The 19,975-nt window shown below is 45.9% G+C and overlaps 1 protein-coding gene and 1 long non-coding RNA gene across 4 annotated transcripts in view; one reads left to right on the top strand and one right to left on the bottom strand.

The window, feature by feature from the left end:
• LOC112240601 overlaps window positions 1-19,975 on the bottom strand; it is a 33,437-nt gene that overhangs the window by 8,008 nt on the left and 5,454 nt on the right. The window lies entirely within an intron of this gene.
• Window positions 8,150-13,205, top strand: LOC121838702 (GTPase IMAP family member 7-like). Of its 3 annotated transcripts, none has more exons than XM_042313744.1 (4): window positions 8,150-8,249; window positions 9,725-9,811; window positions 11,964-12,935; window positions 12,988-13,205. In XM_042313744.1, the coding sequence occupies exons 1-4, from the start codon at window positions 8,231-8,233 to the stop codon at window positions 13,005-13,007; spliced, it is 1,098 nt and encodes a 365-aa protein (XP_042169678.1). In that variant the 5' UTR covers window positions 8,150-8,230; the 3' UTR covers window positions 13,008-13,205. The 3 variants fall into 3 exon arrangements, with proteins under 3 accessions (XP_042169678.1, XP_042169679.1, XP_042169680.1); XM_042313745.1 differs by having other exon boundaries at window positions 8,151-8,249; window positions 9,728-9,811; XM_042313746.1 differs by having other exon boundaries at window positions 8,152-8,249; window positions 11,964-13,205.

The following is a 19,975-nucleotide window of genomic DNA, read 5'->3' as shown; positions in this document are numbered from 1 at the left end:
GTTAGCAGATGTTATTGGTCACATACACATGGTTAGCAGATGTTATTGCATGTGTAGTGAAATGCTTGTGCTTCTAGTTCCGACAGTGCAGCAATATCTAACAGGTAATATCTAACAAATAACTAATTCACACAAATCTAAGTAAAGGAAAGGAATACGAATATATAAGCAAGCTAGCTAAATAGGACAAATTAGTTAGAAAGTGCCAGCTAGCTAAATAGGACAAATTAGTTAGCATGTGCAAGCTAGCTAAATAGGACAAATTAGTTAGAAAGTGCCAGCTAGCTAAATAGGACAAATTAGTTAGAAAGTGCCAGCTAGCTAAATAGGACAAATTAGTTAGCAAGTGCCAGCTAGCTAAATAGGACAAATTAGTTAGCAAGTGCCAGCTAGCTAAATAGGACAAATTAGTTAGAAAGTGCCAGCAAATTAGTTAGCTAAATAGGACAAATTAGTTAGCAAGTGCCAGCTAGCTAAATAGGACAAATTAGTTAGCAAGTGCCAGCTAGCTAGCTAAATAGGACAAATTAGTTAGCAAGTGCCAGCTAAAGTGCCAGCTAGCTAAATAGGACAAATTAGTTAGCAAGTGCCAGCTAGCTAAATAGGACAAATTAGTTAGCAAGTGCCAGCTAGCTAAATAGGACAAATTAGTTAGCAAGTGCCAGCTAGGACAAATTAAATAGGAAATAGGACAAATTAGTTAGCAAGTGCCAGCTAGCTAAATAGGACAAATTAGTTAGCAAGTGCCAGCTAGCTAAATAGGACAAATTAGTTAGCAAGTAGGACAAATTAGTTAGCTAGCTAAATAGGACAAATTAGTTAGCAAGTGCCAGCTAGCTAAATAGGACAAATTAGTTAGCAAGTGCCAGCTAGCTAAATAGGACAAATTAGTTAGCAAGTGCCAGCTAGCTAAATAGGACAAATTAGTTAGCAAGTGCCAGCTAGCTAAATAGGACAAATTAGTTAGCCAGCTAGCTAAATAGGACAAATTAGTTAGCAAGTGCCAGCTAGCTAAATAGGACAAATTAGTTAGCAAGTGCCAGCTAGCTAAATTAGGACAAATTAGTTAGAAAGTGCCAGCTAGCTAAATAGGACAAATTAGTTAGCAAGTGCCAGCTAGCTAAATAGGACAAATTAGTTAGCAAGTGCCAGCTAGCTAAATAGGACAAATTAGTTAGCAAGTGCCAAATTAGTTAGCAAGTGCCAGCTAAAATAGGACAAATTAGTTAGCATGTGCCAGCTAGCTAAATAGGACAAATTAGTTAGCAAGTGCCAGCTAGCTAAATAGGACAAATTAGCTAGCTAAATAGGACAAATTAGTTAGCTGCCAGCTAGCTAAATAGGACAAATTAGTTAGCAAGTGCCAGCTAGCTAAATAGGACAAATTAGTTAGCAAGTGCCAGCTAGCTAAATAGGACAAATTAGTTAGCAAGTGCCAGCTAGCTAAATAGGACAAATTAGTTAGCACCAGCTAAAAGGACAAATTAGTTAGCTAAATTAGTTAGCAAGTGCCAGCTAGCTAAATAGGACAAATTAGTTAGCAAGTGCCAGCTAGCTAAATAGGACAAATTAGTTAGCAAGTGCCAGCTAGCTAAATAGGACAAATTAGTTAGCATGTGCCAGCTAGCTAAATAGGACAAATTAGTTAGAAAGTGCCAGGGACAAATTAGTTAGCATGTGCCAGCAAATAGCTAAAATAGGACAAATTAGTTAGCATGTGCCAGCTAGCTAAATAGGACAAATTAGTTAGCATGTGCCAGCTAGCTAAGTTGCCATACATGCTTAATGCTTTTCAATCCCCAAATGAATGTCAATGGTTCAGTTTGTTTTGATATTTTAACCTGCCTGTGGTGTGGGGGGACGAAATAAATGTATGCGCGATGTCGCGCAGCCGGTTTGGGTTCCGTGTAGATGGTATAGAATACTGTATATACATATGAGATGAGTAAATCAAGGTACTATATTAAAGTGACATCTACTTTGACTGCATCCACTTTTCCCACAGCTTCTTCACCATCCTTGTGACTTCAAACGAGTTCACCAAATAAACATCTTTATCAAAAAAAAACATACTCCGACAAGCAACGATTCAACAGACTCATTTTCCACAACAATTGCTGCCCTTTTTGTTCAATTCTTGGACTTCACTGTTGTCCAACCATCCTTCTCACTAATGATACTCGATGCGCTTTCATCTTCAAACAACACTTCTTCTGCTCTCATCTCTGATTCTGGGCAGACAGCCAATGTTGTGAATTGTCAGGAGGAGGTTGATAATAGTGACACCCAACCAGAATTCAGACTCTGCATGTTCTGAGTTGAATTATTTTTGCCTAGTAACACTCTCTCATTGGCTATAAATGACTGGTTACAGGGGAAATGAAACTTAACTCGGAATGTACAGATAACTGCCAAAATACAAGAAACACTTGAGTAATTGAGGGTTCTGTCAGCTCTGTTATGTTGTGGGGTGCATTTTCCTGGCGTGGTTTAGGTCCACTCAACCACTTAGAGACCAAGGTAAACACCAGTAAATACACAGCCATTCTGAGTGATCACCTTCAACCTGTGGTGAATAATGTCTATCCTGATGGGAGTGGTCTCATCCAGGATGATAATGCCCCCATCCACAGGGTATGAGAGGTCACTGAATGGTTTGATGAGCATGAAAACTATGTAAACCATATGCCTTGGCTGTCTCAGTCACCAGATCTCAACCCAGTTGAACCCTTAAGGGAGACTCTGGATCAACACCTGAGAGAGTGTTTCCACCACCATCAACCAAACAATAGAGTTCTAGACACTTGTAGAGTCTATGTGCATTGAAGCAGTTCTTGCACTTCGTGGTGCCCAACACCTATTAACACACATTATGTTGGTGTTTCCTTTATTTTGGTAGTTACCTGTAAGGTCCAGCTAATAGCTTCACAAACAGCGAGTATTCAACTTAACTACCTTACTAATTAAATTACGTACAACGATTACATTAGAAGACCTAGGCAACTATGAGCCTAAGCGGCAGGCTGTTTGTGGTATTATTACATCTCCTTGTCACTCATTGTCATGGCTTGATAGTGATCAATGGAGTTGGAATGTCACGCCCTGGTCGAAGTATTTTGTGTTTATGTTTATTTATTTGGTCAGGCCAGGGTGTGGCATGGGTTTTTATATGTGGTGTGTATGTATTGGGATTGTAGCTAGTGGGGTGTTCTAGTTAAGTCTATGGCTGTCTGAAGTGGTTCTCAATCAGAGGCAGGTGTTTATCGTTGTCTCTGATTGGGAACCATATTTAGGCAGCCATATTCTTTGAGTTTGTCGTGGGTGATTGTCCTTAATGTCCTTGTTCCTGTTTTTGTTAGTTTACACAAGTATAGGCTGTTTCGGTTTTCGTTTCGTTCGTTACGTTTATTGTTTGTAGTGTTTGTATTTAGATTCGTGTTACGTTTGTTCATTAAACATGGATCGCAATCTACACGCTGCATTTTGGTCCGACTCTCCTTCACACCTAGAAAACCGTTACAGAATCACCCACCACAACCGGACCAAGCAGCGTGTCAACAGGCAGGAGCCGCAGGAGAGGCAACAGAGGCAGCAGCAGCAGGAGCAGCAGCAACTACAGTGGGAGAGGCTGCACTACTTGGAGAAATGGACTTGGGAGGAGATTCTAGACGGGAAAGGACCCTGGGAACAACCTGGAGATTATTGTCGCCCCAAAGCCGAGCTGGAGGCAGCAAAAGCAGAGAGGCGGCATTATGAGGAGCTAGCACGGCAGAGCGGATGGAAGCCCGAGAGTCAGCCCCAAAAAAACTTTTTGGGGGGCTCACAGGGAGTATGGCTATGCCATGTAGGAGATCGGGCAAACTCCCTGTGCTTACCGGGGGCTAGAGAGACCGGGCAGGCACCGTGTTATGCAGTGGTGCGCACGGTGTCCCCAGTGCAGGTGCATAGCCCGGTGCGGTATATTCCAGCTCCTCGTATCGGCCGGGCTAGAGTGGGCACGGTGTCCCCAGTGCAGGTGCATAGCCCGGTGCGGTATATTCCAGCTCCTCGTATCGGCCGGGCTAGAGTGGGCATCGAGCCAGGTAAGGTTGGGCAGGCCACCTTCACACCCCAGCCCTCCGGTAGCAGCTCCCCACACCAGGCTTCCTGTGTGTGTCCTCGGTCCAGTACCACCAGTACCAGCACCACGCATCAGGCCTACAGTGCGCCTCGCCTCTCCTACGCTGTCGGAGTCTCCCGCCTCTCCAGCGCTGTCGGAGCCTTTCTCCTCTCCTGCGCTGCCGGAGTCTCCCGCCTGTTCAGCGCAGCTAGAGCCTTCTTCCTCTACAGCGCTGCTGGAGTCTCCTGCCTGTTCAGCGCAGCCAGAGCTGCCAGCCAGCATGGAGCAGCCAGAGCTGTCGGTCTGCATGGAGCAGCCAGAGCTGTCAGTCTACATGGAGCAGCCAGAGCTGGCATTCTGCATGGAGCAGCCAGAGCTGTCAGTCTACATGGAGCAGCCAGAGCTGTCAGTCTGCATGAAGCAGCCAGAGCTGTCAGTCTGCATGGAGCAGCCAGAGATGTCAGTCTGCATGGAGCAGCCAGAGATGTCAGTCTGCATGAAGCAGCCAGAGATGTCAGTCTGCATGGAGCAGCCAGAGCTGCCAGTCTGCAAGGAGCTGCCAGTCTGCACAGAGCCGCCAGAGATGTCAGTCTGTAAGAAGCCGCCAGAGCTGTCAGCCTACATGGAGCAGCCAGAGCCGCCAGTCAGAGTGGAGCAGCCTGAGCCGCCAGTCAGCATGGAGCAGCCAGATCTTTCAGTCTGCCAGTTTCCGCCAGTCAGCCAGAGTCTTCCAGATCTGCCAGTCAGCCAGACTCTTCCAGATCTGCCAGTCAGCCAGACTCTTCCAGATCTGCCAGACAGCCAGACTCTTCCAGATCTGCCAGACAGCCAGACTCTTCCAGATCTGCCAGACAGCCAGACTCTTCCAGATCTGCCAGTCAGCCAGACTCTTCTAGATCTGCCAGTCAGCCAGACTCTTCCAGATCTGCCAGTCAACCAGACTCTTCCAGATCTGCCAGTCAACCAGACTCTTCCAGATCTGCCAGTCAACCAGACTCTTCCAGATCTGCCAGTCAACCAGACTCTTCCAGATCTGCTAGTCAACCAGACTCTTCCAGATCTGCCAGTCAACCAGACTCTTCCAGATCTGCCAGTCAACCAGACTCTTCCAGATCCGCCAGTCAACCAGACTCTTCCAGATCCGCCAGTCAGCAGACTCTTCCAGATCCGCCAGTCAGCCAGACTCTTCCAGATCTGCCAGTCAACCAGACTCTTCCAGATCTGCCAGTCAACCAGACTCTTCCAGATCTGCCAGTCAACCAGACTCTTCCAGATCTGCCAGTCAACCAGACTCTTCCAGATCTGCCAGTCAACCAGACTCTTCCAGATCTGCCAGTCAACCAGACTCTTCCAGATCCGCCAGTCAACCAGACTCTTCCAGATCTGCCAGTCAGCCAGACTCTTCCAGATCTGCCAGTCAGCCAGACTCTTCCAGATCTGCCAGTCAACCAGACTCTTCCAGATCTGCCAGTCAACCAGACTCTTCCAGATCTGCCAGTCAACCAGACTCTTCCAGATCTGCCAGTCAGGCCGGGATCTGCCAGAACTGCCAGTCGGCCAGGATCTGCCAGTCGGTCAGGATCTGCCAGATCCACCAGTCAGCAAGGATTTGCCAGTCAGCCAGGATCTGCCAGTCAGCCAGGATCTGCCAGTCAGCCAGGATCTGCCAAAACCACCAGCCAGCCAGGATCTGGTAGATCCATCAACCTGCCTGAGCTTCCTCTCACTCCTGAGCTTCCTCTCACTCCCGAGCTTCCTCTCACTCCCGAGCTTCCTCTCACTCCCGAGCTTCCTCTCACTCCCGAGCTTCCTCTCACTCCCGAGCTTCCTCTCACTCCCGAGCTTCCTCTCACTCCCGAGCCTCCCCTCAGTCCCGAGCTGCCTTAGTTCCGAGCTGCCCCTCAGTCCCGATCTGCTCCTCAGTCCAGTGGGGTTCTGGGTGAGGACTACTAGGCCATGGTCGGCGGCGAGGGTGGACTATCCAAGGACGCGAGGAGAGGGGACTAAGACATTGATTGAGTGGGGTCCACGTCCCGCGCCGGAGCCGCCACCATGGACAGACACCCACCCGGACCCTCCCTATTGTTTTGAGGTGCGTTCGGGAGTCCGCACCTTAGGGGGGGGGAGGTTCTGTCACGCCCTGGTCGAAGTATTTTGTGTTTGTCTTTATTTATTTGGTCAGGCCAGGGTGTGGCATGGGTTTTTTATTAAGTGGTGTGTATGTATTGGGATTGTAGCTAGTGGGGTGTTCTAGTTAAGTCTATGGCTGTCTGGAGTGGTTCTCAATCAGAGGCAGGTGTTTATCGTTGTCTCTGATTGGGAACCATATTTAGGCAGCCATATTCTTTGAATTTGTCGTGGGTGATTGTCCTTAGTGTCCTTGTTCCTGTTTTTGTTAGTTTACACAAGTATAGGCTGTTTCGGTTTTCGTTTTGTTCGTTACGTTTATTGTTTGTAGTGTTTGTATTTAGATTCGTGTTACGTTTGTTCATTAAACATGGATCGCAATCTACACGCTGCATTTTGGTCCAACTCTCCTTCACACCTAGAAAACCGTTACAGAATCACCCACCACAACCGGACCAAGCAGCGTGTCAACAGGCAGGAGCCGCAGGAGAGGCAACAGAGGCAGCAGCAGCAGGAGCAGCAGCAACTACAGTGGGAGAGGCTGCACTACTTGGAGAAATGGACTTGGGAGGAGATTCTAGACGGGAAAGGACCCTGGGAACAGCCTGGAGATTATTGTCGCCCCAAAGGCGAGCTGGAGGCAGCAAAAGCAGAAAGGCGGCATTATGAGGAGCTAGCACGGCAGAGCGGATGGAAGCCCGAGAGTCAGCCCCAAAAAAACTTTTGGGGGGGGGCTCACAGGGAGTATGGCTATGCCAGGTAGGAGATCGGCGCAAACTCCCTGTGCTTACCGGGGGGCTAGAGAGACCGGGCAGGCACCGTGTTATGCAGTGGTGCGCACGGTGTCCCCAGTGCGGGTGCACAGCCCGGTGCGGTATATTCCAGCTCCTAGTATCAGCCGGGCTAGAGTGGGCATCGAGCCAGGTAAGGTTGGGCAGGCTCGGTGCTCAAGAGCTCCAGTGCGCCTGCACGGTCCGGTCTATCCACTACCACCTCCACACCGCAGCCCTCCGGTAGCAGCTCCCCGCACCAGGCTTCCTGTGCATGTCCTCGGTCCAGTACCACCAGTACCAGCACCACGCATCAGGCCTACAGTGCACCTCGCCTCTCCTATGCTGTCGGAGTCTCCCGCCTCTCCAGCGCTGTCGGAGCCTTTCTCCTCTCCTGCGCTGCCGGAGTCTCCCGCCTGTTCAGCGCAGTTAGAGCCTTCTTCCTCTGGAGTCTCAGCGCTGCTGGAGTCTCCAGAGCTGTCAGTCTGTAAGCCAAGCCGCCAGAGCTGTCAGCCTCACATGGAGCAGCCAGAGCCGCCAGTCAGCCAGTGGGAGCAGCCAGAGCCGCCAGTCAGCATGGAGCAGCCAGATCTTTCAGTCCGCAATCTACACGCTGCATTTTGGTCCGACTCCCCTTCACACCTAGAAAACCGTTACATGGAAAGAGAACAAACAGATCTGGGACCAGGCTTGGCAACTACAGTATATAGTGATCAATGGAGTTGGAAAGAGAACAAACAGATCTGGGACCAGGCTTGGCAACTACAGTATATAGTGATCAATGGAGTTGGAAAGAGAACAAACAGATCTGGGACCAGGCTTGGCAACTACAGTATATAGTGATCAATGGAGTTGGAAAGAGAACAAACAGATCTGGGACCAGGCTTGGCAACTACAGTATATAGTGATCAATGGAGTTGGAAAGAGAACAAACAGATCTGGGACCAGGCTTGGCAACTACAAAGTTATTTTTGAAAATGTTTTATTTGCTATTTTAATTTGAACCTTTTTCCCAGAAGAAGAGGTCTGTGTCCAACACATTTCATTTTACCCAGAGTTGTGACTAAACCAAGAGACACCCAATCAGATTTCAGCCTCTGCCTGTCCTGAGGTGAATTACTCCTCTCATTGGCTAGAAATGACTAGTTACAGGTGAAACGAAACTTAACTCTGACTATAAGTTGCAGCACATAGCTTCAGCTCTCACAGTCACAACAGGGGACAATTAACAGACATGTGCAACTCCACTAAAAGTGAGTATTCAACTTAACTACCTTACTAATGAAATGTACAACAATGTATTGTAATAACTGGAGCACAATATGGAGTAAACATTTGATTTATACCAGGTTTGTTGACATTGATGCATACATAATCAAACCATGACATCACTAGACATGTCAGGACAATTTAATCAAAATAAACAAGTTTCTTGGAAAGTCAACAATCACATTCTTCTGTTTGTATTTATACATGTGGTTTAATATTGGATAACAATGAAAGGAGAATTCTGTTTTTCACTTTTACCTGAAACATTTATCTTGTTTAATTAAATAGAAACCAGAGGGTCTAGGACGAGATAGTGTAGCACAGGTCTGGGTCTATGATATTTACCTAAGAGAGTTCAAGGGCTGATTTCCTCGTGTTGTTTCAGTCTTAATGTTTTGCTTATAAAAATTGATGGGCCAAATTAAACCACCTGCGGGCCAAATTCAGCCTGTGGGCCGCGGGTTGGGTAACCCTGCTATATATCTAATTGAAGTGGGCAAACCTTGAGTCAACACAACTTATAGCAGGTTGTTGCTGTGAGGGACTGACGTGCAGGTTATCCTGGTACTGAGTGACAGGTCATTATACCACAGTGTACAGCAGGGATGGGCATCTCCATTCATCTGGGGCCTGTTTGGTGACCTTGAGTATATTCCTGCCTGACTACATTGATGATGTACGACAGATATTATAATGCCTGGATAGGTATTTTACATGTCAGACAGAGGAGGCTGGTGGGAGGAGACATAGGAGGGATGGTGTATTGTAATGGATGGAATGGAATACATTTAGTGGTACCTACACATCAAACTCATGGAAACAACATGTTTGACACGGTTCCAATGATTCCATTCCAGCCGTTACAATGAGCCCCTCCTCCTATATCTTCTCCCACCAGCCTCCACTGATATCAGATATCCACATCATATGCTATAGCCCGACAGCACAGTTGATGATGTGGCATGCAGCCATTGGTTGATGCAATGAAACTCCTGTGCAGGGAACCACGATCCTACTTTATCCCCAGCTAACACACCTGGCTCCAATAATCAACTAATGATGGTCTTCAGGTTAGAATGTTGAGTCAGGTGTTTTAGCTACAGGGCTGGGGGAACGTGTGACACCAATCAGGCCCCAGAGAACTGAAGTTGCCTTCCCTGGTGTACAATAACTGGTCTATCTGGTCCTAACACGTAGCAGAATGTCAACTGTAGAATGAAAAGCATGTTTAGGATGTAATTTGACATCCCTATATGAGTACATTATGTTTTCCTAATATCGGCTACGTTGTCAGGGAATGTACTTTGTTTTACAACAGTTATAACACACAGCATTATTTGTTTTATAGTTAAGATTGTTTTAAAGTCAAATAGCTGAGAAGAAAATCAAATTTAGTTCATGTGGACTGTGTTTTTTGTAATGAGGTCATTGTCTGTTTTGTTTTTGATGGCCGCTGTAGCAGAGATGGAACGAGAAAGAGGAAGGACTCTGAGTATTCTGTTCCTGTTGACACTCTGTCTACAAGCCTTCACTGGTCAATGCCAAGGTACACACACCAGTGCGCACACACACACACACACACACACACATGCATGCACGTACACACACCAGTGCGCACACATACACACACACATGCATGCACGTACACACACCAGGGCCATGCACACACACACACACACACATGCATGCACGTACACACACCAGGGCCATGCACACACAAACACACACACATGCATGCACGTACACACACCAGGGCCATGCACACACACACACACACACACACACACACACACCAGTGCGCACACAAACACACACACATGCATGCACGTACACACACCAGGGCCATGCACACACACACACACACACATGCATGCACGTACACACACCAGGGCCATGCACACACAAACACACACACATGCATGCACGTACACACACCAGGGCCATGCACACACACACACACACACACACACACCAGTGCGCACACAAACACACACACATGCATGCACGTACACACACCAGGGCCATGCACACACACACACACACACACACACACACAGGCACTCACACACACACAGGCACTCACACATGCATGCACGTACACACACCAGGGCCATGCACACACACACACACACACACACACAGGCACTCACACACACACACACACACACACACATGCATGCACGTACACACACCAGGGCCATGCACACACACACACACACACACACACACACACACACACACACACACATGCACGTACACACACCAGGGCCGTGGGTAACAGTACTCTTCTTGCGTTGTGTACAATCAGTCATTGACACGGAACTCCAACATGTAGCACCAGTCATGTAGATTTATTTGCTGGTTTGGTGCTTGTTCACTGGGCTAGTTACCAAAATAATACAATTACAATATACAATATATTATCTTTAACAATGTACCTGATAGGAACGGCACAAAATTGCATGTCATGCAAAGCACATCTCACCATCCAACTCTGCACTCACGTACTGTACAAAATATATGACCCCCCACCAGACACAGTAAGTTGCTAGCTAGTACTGGCGGGAATTCTTTACATCAAAATGCACAACAAATATTCTCCAAAAACCGCTGCATCTTATGTGTGATGTTCCAATAACATTTACAAACAATTTGATATAAATTGTACATTTAAATCATCACTTGAGAGTATAAAAATCACTTTTGATGTACAGTGCTTTGCAACCAACAACTTACCGCTGGTTTGGTGCTTGTTCACTGGGACTATTCTAACTGGAACATCCCCCCTCGTAAGCAAGCCACGCAAACCAGCCAATAAGATGCCATGTTGAGTAGGTGAAGGCAAAACAAACTCAAACCAAAAACCCATTGGCTTAACAATAAAGTGGCAAGGGGAATCACCAATATAACCCTGTTACACGTGGACAGACCTTTCAGTGTGCAGGTGCTCAAAATGAAAAAAGGGTGACATTCTGAAAAGACCAAAAGCCTGTAAATTTTAACATCTTTGAACATTTTTAATCATAGACCTATTTATTTCTGCAACAACACACTCAGTTCAGTGCCTCATAAAGACATGATAGACATGGGGAAAAGAAGGGGGGTTATCAGCTGATCATTGATGTTAATGGCAGATGTTCATCTGCTAGTTAGTGTATTTATTTTATTGATTGTAATTTACCTTTGTCTTTTCTTACCCTCTCAGCTGCTCCTGTCAGCCAATCAGATCAGACTAAATACGGATGATGATGTCGGCTAAATCAAGTGTTATCAAGTGTTTAAATAAATGTTATGCTGCTGTGGTGGTACTGTTGATATTTAAACTGGGTAGCGAGCTACACACACTCCATCGGTGACCGCATCTCTCAAGCCATTCACGTTTGGATAAAACTCCTTACGGGGCAGACTGCCCTTACAGGGCAAACTCCTTACAGAGCAGACTGGGAAACAAGCGTAACCAACGAACAGGGTGGGGAGTGGTGAACTTGACGACAAATTGCGAGCAATTTAAGGGTTCTGAACAAGTACAAGAAAAAATATTTTGGGGGAAATTATACCACTACCCAATAGGGTGCTTTAGAGACTAGAAGGACAATGGGGCTTGTGCTCTGCACAGTAGGAGCCTGACACACACATTTCATTAGGTTTTCATCAAGACAATCACTATCAACTCAAGCACTTCTTGTCTGTTTTCACAGATTCAGGGCAGCCCTCTGACCTGAGGATAGTTCTGATAGGGAAGACTGGATCAGGGAAGAGTGCAACAGGAAACACCATCCTGGGGAGAAAGGTGTTTAGAGAAGACCTCTCCCCTGAGTCTGTCACTGTTCACTGTGAGAAACAGAGTGGGGAGGTGGATGGGAGGAAGATTGATGTCATCGACACCCCGGGGCTCTATGACACAACAATGTCTAAAGAAGAGATGAAAAGTGAGATAGAAAAGGCCATCTACATGTCAGTCCCAGGACCCCACGCCTTCCTGCTGGTGATCAGACTGGGGAGGTTCACAGAGGAGGAGAGGGACACTGTGAAGTGGATCCAGGAGAACTTTGGAGAAGAAGCATCAAAGTACACCATCATTCTGTTCACTGAAGGAGACCAGCTGGAGGACATATCAATGGTGGACTTTCTAAGTGAGAGTGAGGAGCTTATGAAACTCGTCAATGTCTTTAAGGGCAGAAATCATGTCTTCAATAATAAAAAGAAGAATGACAACACTCAGGTCACAGAGCTGCTGAAGAAGATAGATGAGATGGTGAAAAAGAATGGAGGACAACACTACACCAATGAGATGTACCAGGAGGCCCAGAGGAAGATCGAAGAGGAGGAGGAGAGGAAGAAACAGGAAGAGGAGAAGAGAGAACAGCAAGAGAAAGAGAAACTGGAGGCGGAGATCAGGAAACGGGAAGACAAGGTGAGAGAGGAGGAGAGGAAGAAACAGGAGGAGATCAGGAAACAGGTAGACAAGGCGAGAGAGGAGGAAAGGAAGAAGGAAAAGGAGAGACAAGAGGAGATGAGGAAGAAGAAGTCAAATGACCTATGGGGAAAGGTTTTGGGATTGTTAGTAACTGTTGCCACAGCGGTGGTAGCAGGACCAGCAGCAATTCCAGTTGGAGTTGCTGTACTTGCAAAAGAGGTAGCTGAAGATGCAGTTGAACATTTTCAAGATTCTCAGTAAGTAAAGATGAGGAAGAGGTGGCAGTGTGAAGTACCACTCTCTTCCTCATCTTAATGTCAAGTAGTAGCAGTAGATGAATCCTTTACAATGACAACCATCAGGGATTGTTCAACACTTTCTAATATGATCAGTTATTTAACATGTTTATTATTCAGAGGCTCAGGGATATAACATCAGAAAAAATGTGTACTCCCTCTATCCTCACTCCCTGGTCTGTGTCCTTCCTCCCTGGTCTGTGTCCTTCCTCCCTGGTCTGTGTTCTCCCTCTCCTCCCTCCCTGGTCTGTGTCCTTCCTCCCTGGTCTGTGTCCTTCCTCCCTGGTCTGTGTTCTCCCTCTATCCTCCTCCCTGGTCTGTGTTCTCCCTCTATCCTCCCTCCCTGGTCTGTGTTCTCCTTCTATCCTCCCTCCCTGGTCTGTGTTCTCCCTCTATCCTCCCTCCCTGGTCTGTGTTCTCCCTCTATCCTCCCTCCCTGGTCTGTGTTCTCCCTCTATCCTTCCTCCCTGGTCTGTGTTCTCCCTCTACCTCCCTCCCTGGTCTGTGTCCTTCCTCCCTGGTCTGTGTTCTCCCTCTACCCTCCCTCCCTGGTCTGTGTCCTTCCTCCCTGGTCTGTGTTCTCCCTCTACCCTCCCTCCCTGGTCTGTGTCCTTCCTCCCTGGTCTGTGTTCTCCCTCTACCCTCCCTCCCTGGTCTGTGTCCTTCCTCCCTGGTCTGTGTTCTCCCTCTACCCTCCCTCCCTGGTCTGTGTCCTTCCTCCCTGGTCTGTGTTCTCCCTTTACCCTCCCTGGTCTGTGTTCTCCCTTTACCCTCCCTCCCTGGTCTGTGTCCTTCCTCCCTGGTCTGTGTTCTCCCTAAACCCTCCCTGGTCTGTGTTCTCCCTTCACCCTCCCTGGTCTGTGTCCTTCCTCCCTGGTCTGTGTTCTCCCTTTACCCTCCCTGGCTCAGCACTAAGTAGGACAATTATAACTTCAACAATTACAATAAAATAACTTCTTATTATATACTTACAATTTTGTATGTGTTTAATCCAGTTCATACCATGACATCGTTGAATACTCGTTTCTGATTGGTTTGAAGGGCATTCTAGAGCTCCATTATTTCCTGATATATAAGTTTGAACTGTAAATAAAACACTGTATATTTGCAAGGTAGAACTCAATAGCAATAGTTCATTCTCACATGTTCTACGTTTGGCAATGTTGAATTTAATTTTCATAATAGAAAGCTATGACTGATGTTTTGGTTAGATAAACTAGCAAGTCTGTTTGGTTGGTTACCAAGGCAACTACAGTAGCTAGCTAATAAACACATTTCTTCCTACAAATTCCAGCTGCAAATATGCTAAATTGTAGCCATAGTATAAAAGGGATCATCATCTCTGGGCTCTCTATGCGTTTTCTGAACATAATGCAACTCCGTGGAAGGTTACGTTTCACTACGCTGGCACGTCGTAGAGCCCCGTTGATTATCATGGCTATCTGAAAATGTCTGAGCTGTTTATATATTGACAGTTTATCCATTATTCATATTTATTTTTGTTTCATGTTTGTGCTGCATAATGTTTTGTGATTTGTCAATCTTTGATGAACATTTGATGGACAACCTTTGAGGACGTTTGTGACCGGTTTCAGGAAACTAGGCGTATGTCGTGGGTCACTACTTCACAGGAGAGCAGTTGGAACCTAATCATTTATCAAAATGCCTTTTTTGGCCGAAATGCCTTCTGGAACATGTGCACTTTCATGTGCCTTAAGAACAAATGTGTATTCCATCTGTAAATACGAGTACAGTTGTTAAATTACGAGCCTAGTTGGTTTAGCCAAAGAGAAAGTGGCAACCTTCCATCTAGCCATGATTGGCTGAGATAATGAGTGGGCTGGACATGCCAAAAGATAAATTATGACTGGTCTGCCATTTAGCATGCTTCTGTCTATTTGAGCTGGTCAGTTTGTCTAGGTATTCCTGTCTAACACATTTAAAAAACAAATGTATTATGTATTAAAACTGCATTAGTGTAGCTCTCCACTTTCTGGAGGACTGAGTTTTGAAATCAGTGGAATTTGAGTATGATAGTTAAGGAGATGGGGAAAACACCTGTCGCCGGATTAAATCTTCAAACTAAGGGCACCATGGCATCCGACCATGGCGTCCAACCATGAATGATGTATACTTGTAAAATAGTCTAGCTAGCTACATTTTCAGTTATTACACGTTTCTAATTTTGACAGAAAGAGACATTTACTTGGCTAGCTATAGCATAATGTTAGCTAGCTAACATTGAACCTGGTTGATTAGCTACCTGCAGATTCATGTAAGGTAGTAACATCATGAGTTGTGATTATGGTTCATTGTTTACCTAGCTAGCTAGCTAATGTTAGCTGGCTGGCTCGCTGAAAAGGCAATGAAGAGTGAGATGGATGTATAGACAAGCCAGGACACATTGCTGCTGGTGATCAGACTGACATTGTTCACAGACGAGGAGAGGAACACTGTGAAGTGGATCCAGGAGAACTTTGGAGAATAAGCCTCAAAATATACTATTCTAGAATTTCTCTTAATTTCTCACAATTACAAAAGAAAATATGAAGCAAACCGATGGCTTGCATTGTAATTTTTACTTTTCCTGTTTGGTTTACAGATTCAGGGCAGCCCTCAAAATATACTATTATATTATTCACTGCTGAAGATAAGTTAAATGGTAGTCAGTCAAGAAGTTTTCTGGGAGAAAGCGATGAGCTTCAGGAACTTATCAACATCTGTGGATTTAGAAATCACTCTCTCAACAACCAGACCAAAGATCGCTTTCAGGTCACAGAGCTGCTGAGGAACAAAACAGATGGTGGAGGGGAATGGAGGACAGTACTAAACCAGTGATATGATAGAGGAGATGGTGGAATGGAGGACAGTACTAAACCAGTGATATGATAGAGGAGATGGTAGGAGGGGAATGGAGGACAGTACTACTCCAGTGATATGATAGAGGAGATGGTGGAATGGAGGACAGTACTAAACCAGTGATATGATAGAGGTGATGGTGGAATGGAGGACAGTATTATACCAGTGATATGATAGAAGAGATGGTGGAATGGAGGACAGTACTATACCAGTGATATGATAGAGGTGATGGTGGAATGGAGGACAGTACTATACCAGTGATATGATAGAGGTGATGGTGGAATGGAGGACAGTACTACTCCAGTGATATGATAGAGGTGATGGTGGAATGGAGGACAGTACTATACCAGTGATATGATAGAGGTGATGGTGGAATGGAGGACAGTACTACTCCAGTGATATGATAGAGGAGATGGTAGAATGGAGGACAGTACTACTCCAGTGATATGATAGAGGGATGGTGGAGGAGAATGGAGGACAGTACTAAACCAGTGATATGATAGAGGAGATGGTAGAATGGAGGACAGTACTAAAATAGTGAGATGGAGGACGGTGATGGGGGAGGGAATGGAGGACAGTACTAAACCAGTGATATGATGGAGGAGATGGTGGAGGAGAATGGAGGACAGTACTAAACCAGTGATATGATAGAGGAGATGGTGGAATGGAGGACAGTACTAAACCAGTGATATGATGGAGATGGTGGATGGTACTAAACCAGTGATATGATAGAGAATGGAGGACAGTACTAAACCAGTGATATGATAGAGGAGATGGTGGAATGGAGGACAGTACTAAACCAGTGATATGATAGGATGGTGGAGATGGATGGAGGAGAATGGAGGACAGTACTAAACCAGTGATATGGATGGTGGAGGAGATGGTAGAATGGAGGACAGTACTAAAACAGTGAGATGGAGATGGTGATGGGGACAGTACTAAACCAGTGATAAACAGAGGGAGAATGGAGGTCAGTACTACAACGTTGAGATGAATCAGGAAGCTCTGAGAGCCCAAGAACAGACAGACAGTTGGAGAAAGATTGCAAAGTTAGGGAAAGCCGTGCAAAGGCAGGAACTTGTTTTATAATCGCTGGAACAGCAGAGCTTGTGTTACCAATTGAGTTGTCGACAACATCAGTAGCGGTAAAATATAGATTAGGAAGCAGGATGCATTTCACTGATTGTAACCATAGCCAATGACTTCTGATAGGGAGGGGAAAGCAACTAAAGATTCATATTTGGATGAAGAATTTTTTATTTTTATTTCTACAAACAGTAGTATAAACTTCTCTGTCACTTGTTTATGTCAGACTGTCTTTTTTTTTTGGACAAAATTATTTCTGAAGTTAAAAACATTTATGAAAATATATGCAAGCTATTGTGAGGAGTTAATAATAAATACTTTATAACAACTGAACTCATCATTGTTCTTTTGCCTTTTTCCTGATTTGGTCTGATGGGTCTCTCTGGTGGTGACCTTGAACACAACACTCTCTTGTCTGATGGGTCCCTCTAGTGGTGACGTTGAACACAACACTCTCTTGTCTGATGGGTCCGTCTACTGGTGACCTTGAACACAACACTCTGGTCTGATGGGTCCCTCTAGTGGTGACCTTGAACACAACACTCTGGTCTGATGGGTCCCTCTAGTGGTGACTGGTCTGACCATCTACTGGTGACCTTGACACAACACTCTGGTCTGATGGGTCCCTCTACTGGTGACCTTGAACACAACACGCTCTGGTCTGATGGGTCCCTCTAGTGGTGACCTTGAACACAACACTCTGGTCTGATGGGTCCCTCTAGTGGTGACCTTGAACACAACACTCTGGTCTGATGGGTCCCTCTAGTGGTGACCTTGAACACAACACTCTGGTCTGATGGGTCCCTGTGGTGACCTTAACACAACACTCTGGTCTGATGGGTCCCTCTAGTGGTGACCTTGAACACAACACTAAATAAGAATGCCAGTGTTTCTCAACCTTTTTCATTTACTGTACCACCAAGTACATTTTGCTCTGCCCGGATTAATCCTGAAGTACCCCCTCATGCGATTTTACCAGTAAGCCTAATGTCTCATGAGTCGTCTCAAGTACCCTCTTTGGAAAGGCCAAGTACCCCAGGGGTCCTACCAGCCATGTTTGAGAACCACTGGTGTAGGTTTACTGTAGAGACAGAGTCCTGGTTGATATCCACTGGTGTAGGTCTACTGTAGAGACAGAGTCCTGGTTGATATCCACTGGTGTAGGTCTACTGTAGAGACAGAGTCCTGGTTGATAACCACTGGTGTAGGTCTACTGTAGAGACAGAGTCCTGGTTGATATCTACTGGTGTAGGTCTACTGTAGAGACAGAGTCCTGGTTGATATCCACTGGTGTAGGTCTACTGTAGAGACAGAGTCCTGGTTGATAACCACTGGTGTAGGTCTACTGTAGAGACAGAGTCCTGGTTGAGATCCACTGGTGTAGGTCTACTGTAGAGACAGAGTCCTGGTTGATATCTACTGGTGTAGGTCTACTGTAGAGACAGAGTCCTGGTTGATATCCACTGGTGTAGGTCTACTGTAGAGACAGAGTCCTGGTTGATATCCACTGGTGTAGGTCTACTGTAGAGACAGAGTCCTGGTTGATATCCACTGGTGTAGGTCTACTGTAGAGACAGAGTCCTGGTTGATATCTACTGGTGTAGGTCAGAACTGCTTAGTTAAAGTATTTCTTCCTGTCTGACTATAGTATGAATCTATTCAGAGCCAAGAGATGTATTGTCTACTCAGAGTCCTGGGCCCCACCTATGTAACTAGGTCATTCCACTACTGGGCCCCACCTAGTAACTAAAGGTCTTCCTGTCTGATTACGGGCCCCGCCTATGAGCCAACTAGGTCATTACGGGCCCCACCTATGTAACTAGGTCATTATGGGCCCCACCTATGTAACTAGGTCATTACGGGCCCCGCCACCTATGTAACTAGGTCATTACGGGCCCCACCTATGTAACTAGGTCATTATGGGCCCCACCTATGTAACTAGGTCATTATGGGCCCCACCTATGTAACTAGGTCATTACAGGCCCCGCCTATGTAACTAGGTCATTATGGGCCCCACCTATGTAACTAGGTCATTACGGGCCCCACCTATGTAACTAGGTCATTACGGGCCCCGCCTATGTAACTAGGTCATTACAGGCCCCACCTATGTAACTAGGTCATTATGGGCCCCACCTATGTAACTAGGTCATTACGGGCCCCGCCTATGTAACTAGGTCATTACAGGCCCCGCCTATGTAACTAGGTCATTACGGGCCCCACCTATGTAAGTAGGTCATTACGGGCCCCACCTATGTAACTAGGTCATTACGGGCCCCACCCATGTAACTAGGTCATTATTATGGGCGTTAGTGGGAGGTGGAATCTCTGTTGCACAGATGTCAGTTTCACAGAAATGTGTTGATCAGGGAAGAGAAGGGGTGGTTTGGACATAATTACATTCTTTACCCCACCATGACATCACAAACCTAATCATAATAGTCACGTTCCAGACCGACAACAATCCAGACGTCTGTCAGATCTCACAACGCCTGAATAAGTGTTTAACATATCAGCTAAACACATCATATGCTATTCCAATCTGATGCCCGACTGTGCAGTCTAAGACAAATCTAACGGAAGCAATCTAACGTCAGCAAAGTAGTCGGGCAGGAACGAGACCAGTGTCACGCCTATCAAACAGATGAGCCTGTCTGGGGACGTTAACTTATCATCCAGGAGTGTGTGTGCAGAGTACTGTTGTCGTAGCTCTGCAGGTATATCCCTCTCAGCTGAACACAATCAAGGACCATGCCGAAAATGACAGTCAACGGCAAGCAAGGTAAAAGCCAGAACTAAAATAGTTGTTTTATCCTGCTGTTTATTCTGTAACATGACATGTGATAGGAGAAAGAAATATAAAATGTGTTCATTTATTTTGCACAGTATTTCAACACCAATCAATTGAATTTGGTCAAATTTAAACAACTTTTGAGTTGTCATTATGCGTCACCCCAAAGAACGATTATCGCCAACATCTTTTGAATTGATTTAATCCTGCTAATTGTGAGTTATCTGGTCATCAAATGCATTGTAACTTACGATTTAGTGTCAT

Source organism: Oncorhynchus tshawytscha, unplaced genomic scaffold (assembly GCF_018296145.1).
Source record: "Oncorhynchus tshawytscha isolate Ot180627B unplaced genomic scaffold, Otsh_v2.0 Un_contig_3689_pilon_pilon, whole genome shotgun sequence".
Taxonomy (NCBI): domain Eukaryota; kingdom Metazoa; phylum Chordata; class Actinopteri; order Salmoniformes; family Salmonidae; genus Oncorhynchus; species Oncorhynchus tshawytscha.
The sequence above is the reverse complement of the archived record's forward strand: the minus strand, read 5'-3'. Positions and strand labels throughout refer to the sequence as shown.

What these genes read in the sequence shown, in the direction of transcription:
- LOC121838702 (XM_042313744.1), top strand. An exon ending in CTTCACTGGTCAATGCCAAG is followed by an intron (nt 9,812 to 11,963) that starts GTACACACACCA and finishes CTGTTTTCACAG; the next exon opens with ATTCAGGGCAGCCCTCTGAC. An exon ending in AGTTGAACATTTTCAAGATT is followed by an intron (nt 12,936 to 12,987) that starts CTCAGTAAGTAA and finishes ACCACTCTCTTC; the next exon opens with CTCATCTTAATGTCAAGTAG.